The sequence below is a fragment of the Poecile atricapillus genome, chromosome 17 (assembly GCF_030490865.1).
Source record: "Poecile atricapillus isolate bPoeAtr1 chromosome 17, bPoeAtr1.hap1, whole genome shotgun sequence".
NCBI classification, from domain to species: Eukaryota; Metazoa; Chordata; class Aves; order Passeriformes; family Paridae; genus Poecile; species Poecile atricapillus.
Window position 1 is genome coordinate 3706068 of NC_081265.1, and position 23087 is coordinate 3729154.

Below are 23087 nucleotides of genomic sequence, written 5' to 3' on the forward strand. Positions count from 1 at the left end.
GGCACAGGGAAGTCAAGTTTTTGATGAGTAAATCACTCCTTGTTTTCATCACATTTCCATCTCAAGCAGGCGGTTAAAGGAATGTCAGGTGCAGTCTGACCTTCTTTCCTGGGTACCACATGTACCCATAATTTTCCAACCTTTCTACTGAAAATAGAAAGCTTATTAGACTTAGAGAAAGGACTCATGTGACTAAGCTTCCTATAATGACCCACTCTCCAAGCAGCCCTTTCTCTCTGTGCCAGCTGGTGCGGTGTTGGCTGAACGGCCTTCCAGGAGAAGGCAGGAAACTTCTGAGGCAGCAAATTCCCATCTGTATGTTTGCCTGGCTGCAGGCTCCAGACTTCGTCTGAGCTAGAAATAGCTTGGAGATCTGATCAGGGGCAGGTGGGAGTTGCTCCAGAGATCTGTGTGCCATATGGATATTCCAGTTCCTGCACACGGTGGCTTTGGGCAACTCACGTGGTGTTCTTGTGCTTCAGTAAGTCCAGCTGGAGTTCCTGGCTGAAAATTAATTGCTGTCTGCTCAAAGATGTCTTGGCTAAATAATTTCTAGGAAGGAGATGTGATGTGCCTCAAACCTATGTCAGCCCTACTGTGCAGAGTTTGATGGCTTATAGAAAACTCTTCCTCGTGCATTGTATTTCCTATATGGGAGCCGTGTATAACCCACTCTAAGAAAAAAAACAACCATAAAGCTTCTTCAAAGAGTATGTCCTCGTATCGGCATTTCTGTTAATAAAAGACATAATCTGCTTTGGAGCTGAGCAAAGATGAATGACTTAATCTTTCCTGAACATAAAAGAAATGCTAATGTATCCAGTTTTTTCAGGGTTTGTAGTGAAAAAGGAGCTCGATGTTGGAGTAAGCAAAACAGATACCACTGTTACTATGGCACCTAAGAATGTGTATGCTGTCTACCGTGTGAAATTATATGGCACTGAAACAGAGGAAAACGAGCATAAAAGTAAATTTTACATTTCTGTGTGTGGGTGGAAACTTCTTTAATAAGTTGAAATCTTGCAGTAGTTTTTGGGATGTTTTGCATAAGGTAGTTACAACTTTTTTTTTTGAGAAATACTGGGGTGCTCATTCAGCTATCCCCACTTCCCCCCACTGTAATCACCTATGTGTTTGTAAAGATGCCATTTGACTTTCTGCTCCACTTCACTTTTGGTTGACATTGATGAATATTAAGTATGCTGAATTTAAGATTCTGATGTGCAGATAAAAACAATGATCAAAGAATGTTGTATGGCAGGTTAAGAGAAGGAAAACTTCCCCTTGAATGAGTATTTTGCTTATCTTCCAGCCCATTTATCATCTCTATTTCTGTAATCAGGTTTTGGAGAAGAGGAGCAACATCACCCCATGGTCAGTCAGCACTTAAAGGCTTGTTACAGCAAGACTGGCTGGTTTGTTTTGTGTTTCTTTTACAGCACAGAAATTAATTGAATTTAATCCACATATATGACTCCTGTGCTGTAGCTGGGCAGTTACACAACATGTTAAATGATCTCAAACGGTGATGGTGCATGAAAGCAAACTCCATTGTGGTCTTCCACTGAGTCCTTAATTGTGGTGATTACAATGTCAGTGCTGTCTGTGAGCAGACAGGCTGTTTGCTCTGCCTGTGCTCTGGGTGATTAGTGTCCCTTGCTGGGAGCAGAGGAGCTGCTGTGCTGCTCAACCCTGTGGCTCTTCCCAGCATCCTGCATCTGCAGATCCCACCGTGGCCCCTGGGGATGAGGTGAGAGCACTCTGTGCTTCATATACAAAGTGATTGAGTCACAAAAAAGCACTGTGTGCTTGAGATCTCATCCTCATCTCGTGCTCTGTTGGTTTGGTACTGCCTCATTTAGGGTATTTATTGCCTCATTCTGTTTGTGCACTAAGTGCAATAACTTTGGCAAAACTTGCATAATAATTTAAGGTTTTTAGGTACATGCTGTACTTGGTTTTCCAGCAGTTTAAAAGCCTATTAACAATGTCTTCTTCTCTAGGGATGGATGAATGAAATTTATAATTATGATCCAGAAACATACCATGCCACGTTGACTCACTCCGTTTATGTGCGACTCGAAGGCAGCACCCTACGACTTTCAAAACCCAATAAAAATATTTCTAGAAGAGCTGTGTACAATGAGCCAAAGCCTGAAGTCACATATGTCAGTCAAAAAATTTATGAACTAACAGACAGCAAGGTGAGTGTCTTACTTGTATCTGATTTTAACAAAGAATACTTTGCAAATTCTTTTTAACTCTGAAATTTTTTTTCACTCCTCTTTTTTCATGTTCTGTCATTGTTTAAACAAAACTGTTGTTGTGACTAATTTGCAAAAGTGTGCTGGGGAGGAAGATTGAGCAGGATTTGGAAGAAAGTACATATTTACACAATAAGGGAAAGGCAGGATTTTCCTCTGGCAGTTGAGAGCAGAGTTAACTCGTGGGAGCTCTGAGACTTGTTCCCAATGCATGAGATGACTGTGGGGCTGTTCTGAAGGTTACACCAAAATGCCTCATCTTTGGTGATTGTCTCTGCACCAAGGCAGCTGAGACAATATGTGCATTTCACTCAAAGAGGGAATGCACATCATCTGTGAATGTGAAAGAGGAGAGTGGGAGGTGTCTGGAACGTGACGTGCTCTAGGTACCCCCAGTCTAGGGAAGGAGATGGGGATTTTTGCAGTTGGAAGAATGCATTAACAATAATGCTAGGAACGTTTTCCTGGATGTTGTTTGACGCCCTCAAATGTGTCAAGAGTTGCCACGTGAAGTTGATTCCGTTGGCATTGTTTTAAATAATACATCAATACCTAATTATTAAGGGAATGGATTTTTTTAATGTGCTGCATCAGTTGAGGGCCTTGGCAATATGGAAGTACAGAAACCATGCCTCACTTGACTGGAAGGGAGAGGGAGAGAGGGACCAAAGGAACGGTGAGGAAAACCTCCCTCCTTTTCTCTGAGTCTGTATGGGAGTGTCCTGTCAGCTCTGCCTTCAATTAAAGGAAGACACTGAAAAAGATAAAGCAAAAACTTAGATTCCGGCCTTTTTCAGATTTGTTTTCCCATCATGAAGACAAGCAAAGCTGTCATGTACCGTGAACTTGACTGATGGTGGTTCCCCATGGTATCTTAGAACTAATTTCCAGTACTTCTGCCCACCCAGCCCCAACTGATTACAGAAGTGCCAAATGCCTTGACTATAATAAACAAGATATTTGCCCGCAGTTTTTGGATAACACTGCTGAGTTTAGACCTCACATAAGAATTTTTAACTCTTTTTTTTTTTTTTTAAGCCACTCTTCTAATCACTTGCATTGTCTTAATTTGATATAAACATACTGAATTTGGAATATAATTATCTGCAAATCAGTCTTATGGCTTGACTCTTACATATTTGATTTGGATGTCACCAAATTCAAACACTCAATTTCATAAAGTGGGCATGAAAAGTTGTGTTCAAAACTCAGTTTGGACTCTGATTATTTTATCTTGTTATCTATTTATCTCCCCATGGCCCCAGAAATAAAGTTCTTGGTTTTTCTATTTTTTCTGCAAATCCATGAGAATAAGATAATCCAAATGAAAACAAGAGTTTCTAATCCACATTGTATAATCTGCTTAAATGGCCTTTGTTTTAATTCCAAGGCTTGGCTCTTCAAAGACTTAGTGATAGCAGTGGTTTGGACATCCACCAGCAATTTTAAGTCAGTTAAACTATCAGATCTACTGTGGGATCTTCATCTATTGCATTCCTGTATTCTTTACTTGAGTATAGAAACATAATTTAAGTGAAAAATAAATGAATTTAACCCTTTCACATATCCTTCAGATTTCCCTGGTTCCCAAGAGCCTGGCACGGAAGCGAATTTGGAATAAGAAATACCCTATTTGCATTGAACTTGCCAAACAGGATGACTTCATGGCCAAGGCCCAGACTGAAAAGGAGACTGCAGAGGAAAAGTTACCTGGTGAAAGAGCGGACTCAAACAATGAGGAATCCAAGAAACTTCAAGATGGAGCAAAGTACACTTGCCAAAAGGATCAAGTGCTTTATCTCTTTGGAAGGACGGGTAGGGAGAAGGAGGAGTGGTTCAGAAGGTTCCTTCTTGCATCAAAGCTCAAGTCTGAAGCGAAGAAGCTGCCTGGTTTGTGTGGGAGCAAGCCAGGTACCAGATTTTGTATTCTTGTAGAAGTCTGTTAAAAGAAACAAACCAGTTATGTTTTGGTGGTGCCACAGTGATCTTTACAAGCAAAAAATAATAGTACCAAAGATGCTCTTCATACCTGGTCCTCTCATTGCCACCTTACTCCCACCTTTTTCCCCTCTTGGCTGTATGCTTTCAAATATTATTACTATTTTTAGACTATTTTATTTGAATACACTGTTTTTCAGTGACTGTAATAACTCCTTTCATATTTGGAAGGATGAGTTATTCAGTCTCTTCTTTTTCTGTATGTTGGAACTGATGTCAACATTTGCAGTATTAGATACAGTTCTCTTATTGCCCCTTTTTCCTCCTCCATTGTTCCTTCCACTCTAGTCTTCTGTAAAGGATAGAGCTTTCTCATCTCAAGACAACACATTTCTCTGTTTAAATAAAAGTCCTGCACTAATATATATATGACTATATATATATCTGAACCAGCAAACATTAGTCTATGGTATTGATCAATTGTTTGGAATATCAATTTAAACCCATCCTCTGATACAATTTTAAACCTGAATGACTCATGCTTTTCTGTCTTTATTCTCTGAGAAGGGAATTTTAAAAATTAGTTAACATTATTGTTTCTGGCACATAACTTCTTGAAATGCAAAATTAATAGCTAATTAAAATTCTAATAGTTACATGCTTTTGACAGTCCTTCTAATTGTAATAGCCTATAATTAGATTAAAAAAAAAAACAACTTTAGTCATAGGTGCATTTCAGTCACCTGACTTTTATTTTAGGCATTCTCCAGCAGGGCTCTTGGGAATTCTGCCACGTGTTATACATATGTGAGTGTCCATATTTATATATGCTATTGATCAGCTGACTCCTCCAGTCCCACACCCTGCTGAGTACTGAATCATAGCAAATACTGGCTAATTTGGGTTGAGGACCACCTAAACACACAGCAGTAGAATTTACTTTTAGCCTTTAAAATAAGAAAGCATCACACTAGTCTTTTTTCAGGAGAAATATCTGTGGAATAAATTTGTTCCTTTAAAGTTCGATGATACACTGTGGTATTTGGCTGTCAGATTTGTTCTCTGTTGAACAGGTATTATTTCTTTTGAATTTAGGGGTGCTGCCAGCACATGGTAGAACTGATAGTCAGTCTGGAGTTCTCACGCACAGCCGGAGCAGCAGCAAGGGAAATGCAGAAGAAATCACATCCCAGCCAAAGCACAAGGACCTGGCTGGCAACGTGAGGCAGAAAATGCTTCTGGACTACAATATTTATATGGCAAAGTGTGTTCCACAAAAGAAGAAAAGCCCTTCAGGTAGTCCAGTCATCAGTGCAGAGAGCAGCCCTACAGCTGTGAAAAAGGTAATGCTTGTGGTCCAAAGGAACAGTGAACAGCGTCTGTAGCTCATACTAATCCTTTGGCCTCCTGCATTTGAGTCATTTTTAGTAAACAGAACCTTAATACTAAGTACAACACACATAATAAACACATCTTTAATGTTAAGCATGACCACTGTTTGTTAAAAAGCTGTAATTCTGTAATGCATCTTTGTTTCCAGACTTTCATACAAAAGGGAATAGGAGGCTGTGGTGTAATATATAAATAAACACATCTTGTGTTCCCCCAGGAAAACATATTCTAGCCCCCAACCACTCCTGAAGCTGTGATGGATTTGCTGCTGAATCTGGCACGTGTCAGAAGTTATTCTAAAAATAGATGAGCAGTGCTGGCAGGGAACCTACGTCACAGCAGAGGCTCCTCACTCAGCCATCCTGGCAGAGCCAGGCTGCAGCCCTTGCAAGCAGTAGCTGCCAAGAGATGATGTTCAGAACTGCAGCATCTACCTGCCTGTCTTAGAAAGCACTGCCTTTCTGCTAGCTTCAGGAGTTCTGGCTGGAATAATGTAGGGTGGTGAATTCTTCTGTCATTGCAGGCACTTAATATGTTGTGTTTCCTTCATGGAAACTTCCTGTTTTGTCCTGGTAGTGTGTGTACACACCCAAAATCATTTCAGCTGCCTTGGCTTTTGTGTGTGTAGTCAGTAATGCAGCATCTGAATGTCTAATACTTCCAGGTGTTTTGAGATGGTTCTCAAGGAAATCAAGACATTCTCTTGGACTGTAAACAAAACCTTTAATGCAGCAGAGGGAACAATAGAGTTTCCTGGATCCTATATGCAAACACTGGAAGGAGGAGTGTGATTCCCTGTAGTGTATTTATCATCTCTTTGTGTTGTTTCTGAACTGGATTTAAGGATGTAAGGTTGGGTCTTGCTTTCCAATTTTTTGATAAAACAAAGGAAGAGTAGATTTCTTCCAGATCTGACTGGCAAGAGAGAGTATCTCTTACTGCAAACACATTTATAAGTCTACCCACTCTGGGTTTATCTGCTTTTTCTGCCAGAGGTTAAATTACATACAACTTTCTCATTTCATTGCCAGAGGTCAATCTATCTCTGTGTGGTCTCATTCCCTCTGCTGCATGTCAGGATGATGACAGGCTCGTGGCAGCCCAGCTGATGTGTTTGTAAAGCTGTTCCCTGTGCTGAGCATTTGGTGTTCTGAGCTGACCTGGGCTCTTAACACTGAACTTCCCATATAAATCAGGCCTTTTCTGTCCTTACTTTATAGAATTTATAAAGCTGAATTACCTGCTTTATGTTTTCAGTTGCCAGATGCCAATGTAGAAGCTGAAGAAGAAGAACAGGAGGCCTGGGTGAATGCTCTGCTTGGAAGAATATTTTGGGATTTTTTAGGAGAGAAGTATTGGTCTGATCTAGTGTCAAAGAAGATCCAAATGAAACTCAGCAAAATAAAGGTACCTGATCTGGAGACTTGCATTATACACTCCTTGTGAAGGAAGTGAAACACCTAATCTTTGAGTTTTAAAATAGTACAAGAAAGACTTGCATCACACTTACATGTAAAAGACAGTAAATGTGCTGCAGAATGGCAGTTCAGTTTCTGATAGATCTCAGCATGTTAACTTTGCTGCTTCTGTTTAAAATGAACTACAGCTGGATTAGCTATTTGTATCTGTCAAATTCTTATGTAAAAATTAAAGTATTATTGCATTTACATTAGGGATGAATAAAACTGCATATAAATGAGGAAATCTGCTTTGGGAAATAGTAGATTGTTTTAAGGTGGAGGACATCAAGGAACCACAACTGTAATGTGTTCCTGTTAACTTCAGACATAAACTACTTTATAAGCAGAAGGTCAGTGGGAGCAATAGTTACAGAAAAAGCTCTGTGGGGTGACAGGACACAGCTCCCATCAGCTGCCCCATCTGATGAAGGGGGGAGTGTTGTTTTTGAGTGACTTCTCAGTCTTCCCCTTGCCTTCTGTAACCCTTCTGAACAGCAGCAGTTCATCACAGGCCTTCAGCTCCTGATGTCTGGGGAGGAGTTTGCCTGTTCCTAAAGGCAAAGGAAGTTGTTGTCTTGCTGACAAAAGCTTGGAAATTTAGCTGCCAGCACCAGCTGTGAGGTAGTGCTGCCTTTGCTTTGGGAAATAACCAGCAGCCTAATTCTGCCCTGTCTGTTTCCACAATTGTGACAGCAGGGCACCCAGACATCTCACTGGTAACTTTTTAAGTGGAAAAACTAGGAATGGAGACTGGATGTATTTTTGGTGTGTTGAAGCAGTGTCTGTTCACAGGAGATAATGTTTTCTGTCAATTAGAAATATTTAAGTGAATAGATACCCAAATCATGATTCTGTGCCTCTGTTTTACTGAAACTATGATACAGATTTAAAGGGTAATGTTCTATGGAAGAATTTGCCAAAGATAAAAGAAGCTGAGACATTGATAAAACATCAATGATAAAATATACAACTGAAGTCAAAATCCAAAGAAGTCTTTGATTTTTATTTGCAGTGAAATAGGATTTACACTTCATTCTTCCGCTTTTTACAAACTTTGACTAAAAAGCATGCTTATGGTTTAGAGTCAGCATATAAACTTCAGCATAATTTAAAAAACAAGTTCAGATGCCCAATCTCTCCCTAAAAAGTTTTGAAACTGGCAACTGTGAACTTCTAGAATAGTAAGAAATTTGTGTAATTATATTTGTGTTCTTTCACTAGTGACACTTCAGCTCAGTGCATTCCTTAAGTTTAATGAGCTTTCTTCTCTCAGGAAACTGATGTTTAGTTCCATGACATGCATTTGATTTTTTATATTCTGTCCTTTTAGCTGCCCTACTTCATGAATGAGCTGACTCTCACTGAGCTTGACATGGGGATAGCAGTGCCCAAGATCCTTCAAGCCTTCAAACCTTCTATTGATCACAGAGGTAAAATACAAAAAACTTGTTGGTATTGCCTTTGTATCTGGGGAGAGCAGAATGTTGATCTTCTTATTTTTTTCATGTTTTAGGTAAATGTAATAAGAGCTTATTCTGAGATACTCAGGCTAAATGTAAATGTAAAAATGTGTATATGGAATTGTGATCATGCCTTTCCATACTAAAATTTGCATGCAACAGAGATGGAGACACTTACCTGATGCTGTCATGGACTGCAGAGGGCAATGCATATCTCCTTGAGACAGATCTGATTCTGTACCACAGGAGGAAACAGGTTTAGCTGTGCAAAAGAAGCTGCCCTGCTCTGAAAACAAGGATTCAGAAAGTATAATTGTAATAACTTGGAAAAGAAGAATACAGTGTTGTTTTGAAAATAAACTTCAAAATACCACATCATTTTATGTCCTTAATATTAAATACAGCTTTTTTTTAAAGCTGGATGACTTTCATACTGCTGCTTTATGAATTAGAACTGTTTGTTTTTTATTCCTTCTGGCTTGTATATGGTCACATATTTGAGGATATTCATGTCACTTAAATAGTCTTGCAAAAAAGAAAAACTTCATATAATGCTTTTTAGCTTCAAAAGCATTTGTTCTGCATGTTGAGGAGACCGAAGAGTCATCTAAGATATACTCAGAACAGTTTTAAGTTTTAAATTGCATCAGAGTTTCTCCACTCAATGTGGAGAAATTTCTAATTGGCCTAGAGGGAAATATTTCCTTGGAAGACCTGGTGTGGTGTCACCTGACCTTTGCAAGAGTACCAGATGCATGGACTTTAGGAGGCGATTAATAAACTTTAATACAAAAAACTTTGTTCCACTCAAATCACTGACTAAAAGCTGCCTGTTGTAACCAAACTCTATTGTTTGCCCTTATCTACTTGAGACTTGCAACTCTTTGCAAAGCCTTATCTATAAAACACTGGGTACTTTGCTCTCAACTTTTCCAAAGAATATTTTCCACTGAGCTTTATAAACAAAGCATGTTTGAAAAGACAAACTGTTTGGTTGTCGTGAGGAACAAAATCTATCTTTTTAAGAGAAATAAGAGTTGAATGGACAGAGTAAGCTGGAGTGCAGTCAGTATTTGGGGAACTAAAGCATATTGCTGCTTCTTGTCTTACGCTTCCTGTGTGGGACAGCAGGTTCTCCACAGTACTTAGGAAGTCCTCCAGTGTTCTCAATTAAGTGGTTACACCATTGATAGAATCTTTATTTGGAGTTACTGAACAAAGGAAAACTTTTTAAAGTCTTTACATGTGTGTTGCTTGTGGTTTCATAGTTCCTTTTTAATCAGGCTTTCCTTTCAGAGTTCTTGTCAGTGTGTTTTCCTTTGCCTTGATTTAAACATTTTTTGAATTCCTTTCTTTGTTCTCATAACTTCAGTTGTGACCAAGGACTGTAGCTCTAAGTCATGAGATGGGATTTAGGAGCCACTGAACACTTGGCTTCAATTAATTGCTGAAACAGCAATAAGATCAATTAGTTCCTTCAGTTTCTTGTTCAGTTAAACTGTGACAAGCAAACATTTATGGTATGATTTCCGATCCTTTTAACTTCTTCCATACTGTTGAATGACACGTGAACTCTTAGGGTTTTTAAGAGCTTGCAGTGAGTAATTACTGGAATAACTTGTTCTCTTATTATACTTAAAAGGACATAAACAAGGGGATGGAAATTGGAAATGCTTGTTTTCATAAGAATAAATGTATTTCTTGGTAAGTTGGCCTATGGGTAAATGATCTGCTTTGTTGGGGAATGTGGGGGGAAAAAACCCCTGTAGTTTCAGGGCAATATCCAGAATGAACACTTCTAAGTTTTGGGGATTTTTTAGTAAGTGTTTGAGGCCGTCATTTGAGGTAGCCTTTCGTGAGGCTTTCAAGTGCAGTTACTAATTGTGATGTGCTTTGTTTCATCCATACTTGCTTTTGTGCTTAATTACAAAGAAAACAGTTTTTTTATTATATGCCTTCTCTAATTAACTAAATTTGTTAACAGACAATGTTAGAAAAAATCTTGTTTCTGTTAATACAGTCCTCTTGGGTGACAGAATATGCTGTGGCTTTTACTGTAATTCTGACAAGGCTAGGGAACCAGAAAACGGAATAAATTGTATCATTTTCCCAATTCTTCACTCCCCCTCCCTCCCTTTTTCCCCTCTGGAAAAAGTGTATGAACATTTTCTGGTTAGAAGGAATTTTCCATCTCAGTAATGGCATCCTTTGCCTAATTTGATCTACTGTTAAAATTATATTGATGATTGAGTTCTGCTGACTCATTGATTATCCAAAAATTCTGTTAAGCTGCTTTCTTATTTTTTATGATCTTACTGAAACTTTCATACTGTAAGGAGAAAAAAAATCCTTGTAAGCTTCTGTTTGAGTTCTTGTGTTTGGATTTTAGAACAGTGTTAGAAAAAATGTGCTGGAAAAGAGTTATTTGGGTTAGTAAAGCATCAGCTTGTCTTCATCCTGCTTCCAGCATGTAACCTCACAGGGTGCTAGTGACCAGGTCTTTGGGAGCTGCCTGAATTTCTGTTACCACAAATGGGTGGGATTATGATAAGGATATGTTTTTGCAGAAAAGAAAACAGTAGTTCATTCTTCTAACTGATAAAGTGTGACTTTTCTAGAACAATAGAACACTAAGACTAGTTACCATTTGTCCTGGTTTCAGTTTTATTCACCATTAATTGCTTTCAAATAAGTAAATAAAAGTGGAATGGGTCAGTGGTTGATGTGCCAGGTACTGTTGAGGAAATGTTTTATGCAGCTGCAATATCTGGAAAAGGAAGATGTATAATCTGTGTTTAGTGGCATCTGTTTTCTAGCCTCTGGATGACAAATACATCTTTGTCACTTAAAAGGCTCAAGCTAATCTTAAGGTATTCCCAAGACAATTCTTTTGGAGATTGCAAAAAGCAAATAGTTTGCACAGAAAATAGGATTTAACTTAATATTGCACATCTAGAATTGTCTAAGTAATGACCCTGTTTACACTGTATCATGCAGGAATGTCAGTAGCTCAGTTAACTGAGGGAACCTTGTCACAGATCTTCAATACACCACTGGCAAAACAAGAGGCAGCAGGTTGTGGTGTGAGAGACGCAATATTGCTGTGGGGTTTCAAGTTGTGCTTCACTTGGACAGCGTCAGGATGTAGAGGAGTGTCCCCATTACTGCTTGGCTTGGAGCAATGCTGTAAATAGTTTTGAAGTGAATCCCTGATGGTATTGTATTTCCTTTATCTCATTTCACATCTCTTAAGCAGTTTAGGTGTGTGTAAATCACAGTATTTTTTTTGAGACCATTAGCTGTACTCACCACTCTCTTTCAGTGTGGCTTGGATTTATACCTGGCTTTGTTCCACGAGCTTAATGTGATCAGAAAGCTTGCTTTGTGATTGCTCTTCAAGTGACATCTTTTCTGTTGTTTATTTTAGGACTATGGGTTGATTTGGAAATGTCCTACAATGGATCTTTTCTAATGACCCTGGAGACCAAGATGAACTTGACCAAACTTGGTAAAGAGCCACTTGGGGAAGCGTTTAAGGTTGGCGAGATCGGCAGAGAAGGGTAAGGGATGGCAAGTATTTGCAGCTCTGGCTCTGCAGTAGATTGAAAGGAGTTTTGGGGATGTTTCATACAAGTGGGTGTGGAACATGGCTTTTCTTTGTAATTTTATTGTTTGGTTACGCTACTGATAACAATTTTAATAAGAGGCTTCTGCGGTACAATTATCTTGTGTGTATATGTGCATATATATATAGATATATATTCAGTTGGGTTTTAAAATGTCCTGTGACTAAAATTTAGTTTTGTCTTATGCTTGATTTGGGGTTTAGCCAGATAAAACTCAAATACTGGAGATACACACATGCAGAAATAGGTGTAACAGGCTACTGCTGCATAGTACAGCTGCAGCTGGAAACCATGGAGTAGTAAACAGTGTGGAAGAAAAACAGGCTCTAATTGTTATGTAAAGACTTTGAAAAGCTTTAGTGCATCGTGGGAGTAATCACATCCCTGCTTTAGTCTCTACTTTCCTCATCTGTTTGCCTGCTATGCTTAAGTGAAATGCCTTTTGTAGATGAACTAATTAGCAGACACCATACAGTAACTTACCTCCTTTGTATTTGTGCTTTCCCTCTCATTTTTAAGATGTTTGACTATCATCCATCTGTATTAACCTAGTGAGAGGCACCTATCAAATATCCATTCCTGGATGGATGCATTCCCAGCTCCGGAGTCCTTTTTTTTGGTGCTATATTCTCTTTGTACTTCAGAAATCTGCAGGCCTTGAACAGTAGGTGGTCCCTGATTTAATGTAAAACCACTGCCTACAAATCAAGAAAATAGTCTCTAAATCTGGCCATTTGTTTAGCTATGAACAAAACAGCATGGTCTTTCACAATTAAGATACTAGATGCTTTGTATACTCATGTCGTAGCTCTGACCATTTATTCTGATATATCTTGAAGTAATACTTACAGCAGCACTATATTTCAGTGCAGTCATGACAAGAAAATAAATGTGAAAAAAACGAATGGCTGAATGATCTCATACACTAGTAGAAATTCAGAGGATTTAAAATCGACCTAGATTCTCGTTGTCACTGCTTGAAATAAATATTTCTGAATTTACATCACTATAACTGGTAGGTGTGAATTTTTCAAAATCCCTTTAATCCTGCCTGCCCAAAAAATGGGGGATAGAGGAGGAAATGTCTATACTAATCAAATTCTTGCTTTTCTTCCACACCCCTTCAGGATTTTCTTTGTGTATTTTCATATCTGTTCAGTGCAGGAACAGCCTCAGAAATAATTAGTGAACACTCTGATTCATATATAAAAAACAGGTTGCTGCTGGCAATAGGCCCCCAGCAAGGCAGATTTAAGTGCCTGTAGCCAAGCAACCAATTACTTGAAGGTATCAGCATTAACTGCATTGCTTCTTGCACAGGGGTGGGATGTTCCAAAGCTCAGGGCCAGGTATCAGCTTTACATAAAGAGCAGTCTAATGTATTCTAGTTTGGATGAGGGTTTTTCATTGCTTGTTTGTTGGTTTTTTTCCTTAAACAAAATGGATATTAAATAAATTAAGGACTGAGAAGTATAGAAGAGCTTGATTCTCATCTATGCCTTCCAATGTGTTAGTTAATTTTAATTCTACTGGATTTTTAAATTACCAGTTGACATCTGCTGTGACAAATCAAATTACTCTGCATGTGTTTGCATCCACGGTCACGTTGGCAGTAAGTGATGCGTGGTGGTTGCTGAGCTCATTTCTGGCCCTTACGAGCTCAGAACAAACCATCTCTTGAGATGCAGTAACCACAAAGTGGTGTGAGAAAGGCACCTACTCATCCAGAGAGAGGAGAAGGGGGAAAACAGCTCTGGGGTTTAACTGTCAGTGCCTGTTGTCAGTGTAAAGCAAGACAAATGGGTCACTGTTGCACTTGCTGTTTGAAATAGAAGTGAAGTGTGCCGAGACACAGTCTGGTAATGCTGTCTTGCACACCCTCTCAGGAAAATGCTGCTCTCAGAAAGGGTAGGAAATGATTTAATTACCAATTTTATAGAAGTAATGCATTACAGGTTCTGCTAAAGAAGAGATGAGGCAAAAGCAGACAGGTTAACCCAAAGTTAGTGCAGCTTCTTAACCCATCAGTCCTTTTGGCTTTGTTGAACCATGTAAAAACAAACTGACAAATGGCAATTCATAAAATATTGTGCAGTCTTTACAGGAACAATACAGTAGCTCCAAAGTGATTTTTTTCTGCCAATGTTTGTGTCATATAAATGGTCCATTGTATACAGAGCTCCCCTGAAATCTCAGTCGAGCTTATTTATTGTTGCTTTGTTTAATGCGAGGAAATCCTGTGGTCTGAGCCCTTGGTGCTTGTGAGGCACTTCAGAGGACCCCTTCAACTAGGAAATAAAACACCTTCTTGTAAGAAGGTGACACCTTTGAAAGACCTGAGAATGCCCTGAGCACGCTACAACGTGCACAGGAAAGAGAAGTAGTGAGGTCACACCGTGGTGGACAACATGTAGTTTGAATCTGACCTAAAAACATGAATTTCTGTGAGGAACAGCTCCAGCATTGCTATTTGGGCCAGTGAGAGGCACCACCCACCACCCCCATGTCCTCGGGGAGGTGGCTCACTTTGGTTTGCTCCTTCACTCCTCTGCAGGTACAAAATGCTGCTCTGGATAGGAAGAGGTTTGTGATTCTGATTCCGTAGCCTGGGTAGGAAATGCTTCAGTGTGGACAGGTCCTGGGATTATTGTTCCAGTGGGGAAGGAGTCTTGTGCACTGTGGGCTTCACCTGAATTGTCCCTTTACATTAGGACTTCATGCAGCAACCACCAGTTTGTTCTGCATACAGAATAACAGGCAGTGGCCTCAGTCCATGCCCTGTGTGAGGTTATTAATGCTTCAAATACATTTCCAAGAATACACACACACATACACACAAAAAGAAGACACAGCTATAAAGTAGAATATTATATTCCTGGGTGTAGTCCCTAGGGCTAAAGCCATATGCTTTTGAAGCCTCTGTTGTGTAACTGTTTCAAGCTCTTGGATTCAGTAGAGATCTGTTAATTCTGAAGTGTATCCACTGTATCCTTCTCTCATTTAAATCCGTTTAAAAGATTTGAAATTTTTCTTGTGATTGTGTATGTAAAACCTTCCACAGTTTAAGTCTAGGAATTAGTCTCTACTGTGTGGTATTTTGTATCCAAAACACTTGTTTATTACTTCACTTTTTTCCCCACAACATTTAAACAAAGTTATTTGTCCAACCCTAATTCTGCTCAACTCATGGAAAACCATGAGCAGCAACAGAGATGCTTCCAAATGTATTTAGAATAATCTCCGCATTTGATTTGAATATGTAGAATAGCCACCCCCGTGCCAGCCTCATTCATGAAGGATTATGTTCCACTGGGGAAAAGAGATTTCTTATTTGAAAGCTGGTTCTGCCAGACTGGCTTTAGAGTGGTTTTGGTTTTGTTCTTTTAGATAGCATTTATAAAAGAGGGAAGGGGACAGTTACCTGTAATGTCAGCCAAAGCTGTTCAGAAGGAATAGCTATTTAAGGATATTACATTTGACCTGGAAATTGCATTGTTTCAGTTTCAGGCCAAGGGCATATTGTCTTGCAGACAGCGATGAGGAATCCTCCAGTGCTGGCTCTTCAGAGGAAGATGATGCTCCTGAGCTGGCAGGAGAGAAGCAGGTGACCCCAGGAGCAGAAGGGTGAGCTGTTTGTTAATCCTTCTCTCCCCCCACGCCTGATACATGGTGCCAGTCCTGTGATGCTCTTTGTCTCCCAGAATGGCAGAGTGTGAGTGTGTCCAAGCAATGAAGCAACCCCAGTTGCCCTTTCCCAGGGCAGAGGGCAGCACCGAAGCCCTGTTCACTCCAGCCCTGCAGGGACTGCTCCCAGCTGCCCTGGGCACCTCCCAGACCCTTCTCTACTGGATTCCTGAGAGGCCAGAGAGGCTCTGGGGTCCTTCCTAGCATGTGCTACCTGGTAGCAGAGCCAAGAACAGGATTTTGTGTGAAAACTTGAAACCCTCTCTAGGCAGTATTACCCCTACACTGATCCTGCCTATCCCTTAGTTCCAGCATTCCATTTTCTTTTCTTTAAGAAAACAACTGTTACTCAAGCCCGTTTTTCTTGCTCAGTTTTGTGGGTTTGTTTTTTTTTTTCCTTGAGGACTTCATGTGTCTGGGCTGTGCAATACTGCCCTCTGATGCTGTGCCTGGATTTCAGAGAAAATTTCCCAACATCAGTGATGCCACATCATTCCTTGTTTTGGCTGCAGCTCTGATTTTTTGCTTTCTGCATCTGATTGCAATTATGCCATGCAGTGAGAAAGCTGAATGTCTGAGCCCAGAATGTCTGAGATGATCACAATGTTTTCTATGTCTGAACACATCCAAGTGATTTTTACAGTGAATATACCAGAAGACTTATGACTTATTCAAAGTGTTCCAGAGAATTTTAGTATTTTACTCCTGAACACTTTTGAAAATTGTGTGAAGAATTGTTTGAATTACTGCAATTGATGCATTTAACATCTCCTTGAAATTCATAAATCGTATAAAGAACTCTTTATTAAGAGGACAAAGAGGGAGAATGAAGAATCTTCATGTGAAGTACTCAAAAAAATATCAGCTGAACAGTTTTTTGTCTTATGTTGTGATAAAGAAAAAACTATAGAAATTTGTGTAAGAATAACTTTATTTTTTCCCTGGATAGGAAAATGTCATTTCCTTACAAAGATTATCTCTGCTATGTAACACCAAGAGCCACAATTAGACATGATATAGTGTGTGGAAAATACCAAATGTGCTATTTTTGGAGTGTGTAATTCCAACATGAGATAGGGGTAAGAAAAGACATATTCAGCCCTTAAAGCGTCTGTTTCAAAAGCCAGGAATGCTGTCTGACACAATTGCCAGGAAAAGCTCACTTTCTGCAGACATAGTTAACCATTTTTGGAATATCATTCCACCCACTGCCAAAACTGTTTTCCTCTTCTTTTTCAGCGTCCTTATATTCATAAATGCTACAGTACCTTAAAATTAGAACATTTTTGTTCAGCACACACAGTTAAATAATTAGACACAATGGTTGGGCTTTCTATGCTGCTGATTTGTGCACATCTTGGTGCATCAGTGTCTTGACAATTTTTTTGGATTGGTAGTAGACAAGTTGTCATTTCTCATGCCAGCTTGCTGGCATAAATGATCTAAGTGTATTTGCAGTTTTAAAAAATGCTGTGTTTCCAGTGCTATCTGGGAAGGAGTTTCTGCCAGACACTTGTAGCTGACAGAATACAGCTGCTGGGTGCAAGCCCTAGGACATACTGCTTGGCCACATATCTGTTCAGAACTTTTATATCAAAAACTTTAATGATTTAATAGAAAATCCATGTCTGTCTTTGCAAATAGGGTTAAGAAAATTATTTTGATTTTCTTTTTCTATTCTCTATCTAAAGGTACGTTGGAGGACATCGAACAAGTAAAATCATGAGAATTGTGGATAAAATTACAAAGTCAAAATACTTTCAGAAAGCAACAGAGACTGAGTTTATTAAGAAGAAAATTGAAGAGGTCTCCAATACTCCATTGCTGCTAACAGTTGAAGTACAGGAGTGCAGAGGAACACTAGTGATTAACATTCCACCTCCACCCACTGACAGAATATGGTAAGAGGAGCTCAGAGCTGGGCAGTGTTTCAGTTGTGTAACCTGAGGGGTTGCAACTAGGAAAAAAGTAAAGCCTGGCTCAAGTGGGTTCTGGGCAAGGTACAAATTAGTAGCAAATGAAGTAGGAACTGTTATTAAGAGAATATTCTTACAGGTTTAAGTACTTATTTTGTTAGGGTGTGTGTAATAAATCCTGCTCTGTGTTCTCTCCTGAGGTACGGCTTCCGAAGGCCTCCCTACCTGGAGTTAAAAGCACGGCCAAAACTCGGTGAGAGAGAAGTGACTCTGGTTCATGTTACAGACTGGATAGCGAGGAAACTGGAACAGGAGTTCCAGGTGTGTTTCCTTTACATTCTCCTTTAATTGATGATAGTTTTGGTCAATTAAAGGGGTGAGGTGTTTAATTTTCAAATGTCTCCTATTTAATTTATAACTAGTCATGTCCTTCACTGCTCCCAGCCAGTTGGATAGATGTTGAGTACTCAGCTGAAACTGACTGCTGGGATGGTCTCAAGACTCATGTGTAGACCTGGGTGAAAATCTATTTCAGAGATGAAAATGACATTTCTTTGAAATAGATACCATGGTAAAATATATAGTACTCAAATAAGAACATGATCCCACATGTTCTTAGATGATAGGGGGACAAACTATTGCCTAAAATTAAGATAATTTTAATAAAAAATTAAGGCACAACTTCCTCTTTTACTTCCTTTAAAGTAATTTTTAAAAAATCACATTGACCATAGTGTAAAAAGGAAGAAGCCCCCTCCAAATACATGTAGGATAAGAATAGTGACTAGCTCAATTCTGGACCTATACAGTCAACCAGAAATCAAAACCAGTTATTTCAGTAAAAGTGCATTTTGAAAGTATATGGATGGGTAAGAGCTGAGAAAGCAATTAAGAAAAGTTGGTGATGTTTCCTGTAGTTCCACTTTAATTGAATGACATATGCAGAGATATTCATATTTCTGGGTTTCATTTACAACTGTAACACAACAAAATCTTTTGTTAATGGGCACTGCACTGACTCAATGCAGAGCTTGAGGTTTTCTCTGTAAATGTGTTGCATTTTTTTAAACTAAAATTAGAAAACTATGGTTTCAAGTGACATATATAATGTAACTTCATTTCACTGCATCTTTTTCCTAGAAAATCTTTGTTATGCCAAACATGGATGATGTCTATATTCCTTTAATGCACTCAGCCATGGATCCCCGCTCCTCCACATGCCCTCCTCAAGAACTGAGCACGGAGGCCTCTGATCAACCATGACATGTGAAGACTCTTGCAGTTTACAGTATTATAAAAGTTACTCTCATGGTTTTATAAACTGTGCTGTAGTTCTCATCCTTAACTTGTGCCACTTTTCCCCCTCCCAAAGACTGCCTGTGCCCCTTCCTGTGTGCTCACTTGCCTGGTTATTGTTCCCGTGTACTTCAGCTACATGAAGTTCCATTCCATTACGTTGTTGATTTATTTTTGTACTGGCTGCCCTCAGGATTTTAACTGGGAGGCTGAGGTGACCTGTTCTTTGTGGGGAGGGAGGAGGAACTCAAATGTAACAGATCAAGGAGCTTGTTGATGCACCTTTTGTTCAGCTTGTTTTCATGCTATGTTAATGTGCATTAAAGCATTGAAAAGTTGTTTGGCAGCAAAGGAACTGCGTGCCAAATGGAAAAAATCCTAAATAAGGAATGAATTTATAAAACTGGAAGAATATTTTTCTTTCTCAGGCAGTTGGAGGTGTAGAATGAACTGTTTTATGTTCTTTCACTTCTGCAGTCAATAGCTTGTGTCAAGCAATCGAAATATGAAATGCTTTCAGGATAAAAGAATGTAAATTGGATGTATAGGTAATATTGTGATTCAATGTGCTGTATACACATTACTTTTTTCATACAGAACTTGTGCTTTTTTTTGGGAAGCAATTAGCCATAAAACACACAACTATCAGTGAAGGTGAGACTGTCAGATTTTAGTGAATGAGGAAAAAAAAGTTGGTAAAGCCATGAGACCAAACCATAGCAAGCCGCCTTATAGTGAGGTACAATCACCTTGGTTCCTGATTAATTCTGAATGTTTCTAGAAACATGAGCACACACACCAAGTGTCAACACTGCACATCTCCAGGAGTAGTGACCTAACTGTGCATAGAGCCTCTTGCTGTGATGAAACACCGACTTCTGACAGGAGTTTGTTGCTGTGAGTCTTTTCCATTGCACTGTGTTTACACCCAAAGCATGGCCCAGATCCTCAGTTACAGCCCCAGACACAACAGCACCTGGTGCTTGTGGAAGCAGCTGTGGCTGACAGATTTTGACCCCCATGCATTGGTTTCTTGGACTTTGTGGCATAGGACTTCAAGCATTGTGGTTGTTTGAGCTGATCATGATTAAAGACTCTTTCTGCTAATTAGTGGCCAAAACTAAAGGGGAAGGGGAAACTGCCTTTTATTTGTCAGGTGTAATGAATCAAGGCTAAATGTATGCAGTAAATTCAAGGTTTGAACACTACATATCCACTCCTTAACACATAATATTTTTCTGATACTGAGTGTTGCCAACTGTTCATGGATATCAGAAAATGTTTTAGTTTACAAAGAAGGTGAGTTTTGGCTCTCCTTTTATAACATGATTTTTTGTTTTTAAGTAATTTTTAAAGAAATTTTTTGTAAGTTGTGTTGTCACATTTGATGTAAATCAAAATTTCCATGTATAACTTGATGATTTACCATCTCTAAATGAAACTATTATATTGAAGGTTTTTTAAACAGCACCTTGCCTGAAAGAAAACTAGCATTTAATATATTTAAAATTAATTCTATATTTGAACACCTATTTTGGTTACCTTTAATTGAAATATTAGTAGTTATATTTGTTACCTGAACTCCTCCTTGACCATTCCAGGCTGTGTATATTCTGGGGTTTGCTGATTCTGTAGGCATTATTTGCCTTTCATGAAGTCTGCATGTCTTGTACGCAGGTCTTTTATATGAGTTAATTTCTATGTGCAATAACTAAAGTCAAAGGACTAGATGCACTAATGTGTAAACAGATTTAGACTTATTACACAAGATAGTCATATTGCACTTCATAAACTGTGGGTAACTACAATCTGCTTGCTTTGTTTTATTAAATAAATTTATCCCATGTCGAACAATTCAGTAAATTTTATTTCTATGGCATTTAGCCACTATCTAGTGCAAGTTGTTTTAAAAACTTCATTAGAAAGGCAGCTTCCTAATTCGAGTGCACCCTGTGCTTTGCAGACTTTTATATAGATGTACATGGTGGTTGTGGCATGGCAGTTTTAGGGTTAACCAGTGCTGAGCTCTAGAAGGAAAAGCTAAAGTCAATTTTACTGTCATAAAACTAAGGTTCACCACAGCAGTCAGTATTAATAAGGATTATGCTTTTCAGAACATGTTTGCAGACCTGGTAAAACTGTGAAACGATTACCAGCAGTTACAGAGCAGACATATTCATTTCTGCCACCTTTAAGAGCTTCTGGGAGCTTAATTCACCCTTACAGTCTGCCCAGACACTGCCTTATTCCTGTGTGTCTAATCCTGTGTGGTTACAGATCTTTTGTGTACTGACAGAAAATGCTGCACTTCCCAGTATTAACATATTTAAAAAAGAGTGGCCCTTTAAAAAGCTGCAGGTTAGTCATGGCAGTAAAATACTGATTTTCAGCTTTTTTTTGGACCACGTGCATGGATGACCCCCAGCCCTGGATGCATTTCTCCTGCCTCCAACCCGGTTCACTCAGCTGCTCTACTCCTGCAACAGCAAGGCAGGAATCCCGTGACTTTCGTTTCATTTTTTAAAAGTCGTTTTTACAACTGAACCTTGAATACTAAAGGAACTCGTCGCCTCGTTCAGTCGCACTGACCGCCGCCGGTTTGAGCGAACGGCTCTGGCACCGCCCTCCCGCCCGGAACGGGCTCCCCTTGCAGGAAGGGCAGGCAGCAGGATCTGGAACCCGCCGCGGACCCCACCGCTGTGTCCCCGCGAGGGGGACACACACTCACATACAAATGTCACTTGCTTTTAAAAGCGCAGCCCGGGTAGGGCCGAGCAGCGCCAGTTATGAACAAGCACTTCGCTGTAGCACCGCTGCTTGGCCGGCGGCGCCAGGCGGGCACCGCCGGGTCAAAGGCAGTGCAGACACGCGCGGAAGAACCAGCCGGACACGATCTGGGTGATACAGCTTTATTTACTGCCGCTCCCGGCCGCCGGTCGCCGCACGGGCCCTGCAAAACACCGAGAGAGAAATGGGAGGTTATTGATGCTGCACACCCCGGCCGCCCCGCAGGGTGGGCACAGCCGGGGCGCTCAGCAGTAGTTTTGCTTCATGTATGTCAGCAGTCTAACACGTGTCAAGAGACATCACCGCGGCCCGGCCTCTCCACCCATCCGCCCGCTCCGCTCCCACCAAGGCGCTCACCTCACCAGCCACGCCGAAAGAAAGACCCAGAATCCGCCGCGCTGTCTTTTATAGAGGGGTTAGCCCTGCCCTCTTCGTCTCGCCCAATAGGATTGGAATCCAGGGGCACGTGCTGATTTGGGTGCAGTTGCGCGTGCGGGTGGGCGGGCCCGTGTGAGGGCAATGGGCGGGGCGTTGCGGGGTGGTGAAGCTGAGGGTCTGAGGGGGCTTGGTGGCTCCTTGTCGCCCCCCCAGCTGTGTGAGGCAGCTTTTCGCCTTTTCAGGAACAATAGTACGCTTTCTAGTTTGCTCTAATGCTTTATTGCTATGAAAAAACAGGGCTCAGTATTAAAAATAAAAAAGCGTGGGCCCCGGTCAGATCTGCCCTGGTAAAGCAGGTGCCGAGGTGGTTCCTGAGGGGAGCAGCTGGGAGGTGAGGGTGCTCACCAACACTCGCCTCTCCTCCTACCTCATAACGGTTTTATTTTTTTTTTAATCTCCTGTGAGGCCATGGAAAACACTCTTGTGAAATAATTCCAGTTTGGATCTGGCACACCACAGCGTTTATACAGCAACTGATAAATTCCTCCTGTTATGTAGCAGAGTGCTGCTGCCACAGCACACACTGTGTTTAGGTGTTTGCTTATTCTCACTTGGCACAAATTCTTAAAAGTCAAGGCCACCATAAAGAAACGCATAAGACAACTGGAATCACTGTTTGGTTTGTAGCTCCAGCATATTTTTATGTATTCAGACTTACAGGTCAGGTTGTCATTCTGACAAGGCCCTGAGGCACTGGGTGGGATTGTTGGGGTGTCCTGTGCAGGCTGAACTCGATGATCCTCGGCCCCTTCCAGGTCAGGATGTTCTGTGATTCTGGGTGATTATTACATTTGGCACCATCAAAGGCACACTCACTGTGGGAGCT

At 40.2% G+C, this 23087-nt stretch overlaps 1 protein-coding gene and 1 non-coding gene across 4 annotated transcripts in view; one reads left to right on the forward strand and one right to left on the reverse strand.

Annotated features, from left to right (window-relative positions):
• Positions 1–20890, forward strand: part of TEX2 (testis expressed 2) — a 45234-nt gene extending 24344 nt beyond the window's left edge. For all 3 annotated transcript variants that reach the window (XM_058852699.1, XM_058852697.1, XM_058852696.1), the window contains exons 3-12: positions 2004–2204; positions 3839–4175; positions 5298–5545; positions 6852–7001; positions 8385–8484; positions 11942–12074; positions 15642–15764; positions 17516–17725; positions 17941–18061; positions 18881–20890. In XM_058852699.1, coding sequence (XP_058708682.1) covers positions 2004–2204; positions 3839–4175; positions 5298–5545; positions 6852–7001; positions 8385–8484; positions 11942–12074; positions 15642–15764; positions 17516–17725; positions 17941–18061; positions 18881–19003 — 1746 coding nt within the window. In that variant the 3' untranslated portion in view covers positions 19004–20890. The remainder of the gene's footprint in view (positions 1–2003; positions 2205–3838; positions 4176–5297; positions 5546–6851; positions 7002–8384; positions 8485–11941; positions 12075–15641; positions 15765–17515; positions 17726–17940; positions 18062–18880) is intronic.
• An 878-nt stretch (positions 20891–21768) lies between these two features.
• Positions 21769–21900, reverse strand: LOC131586036 (small nucleolar RNA SNORA50). The gene has a single exon (XR_009279082.1). It is a non-coding gene; the product is annotated as a small nucleolar RNA SNORA50 (small nucleolar RNA).
• Positions 21901–23087: the final 1187 nt, after the last annotated feature.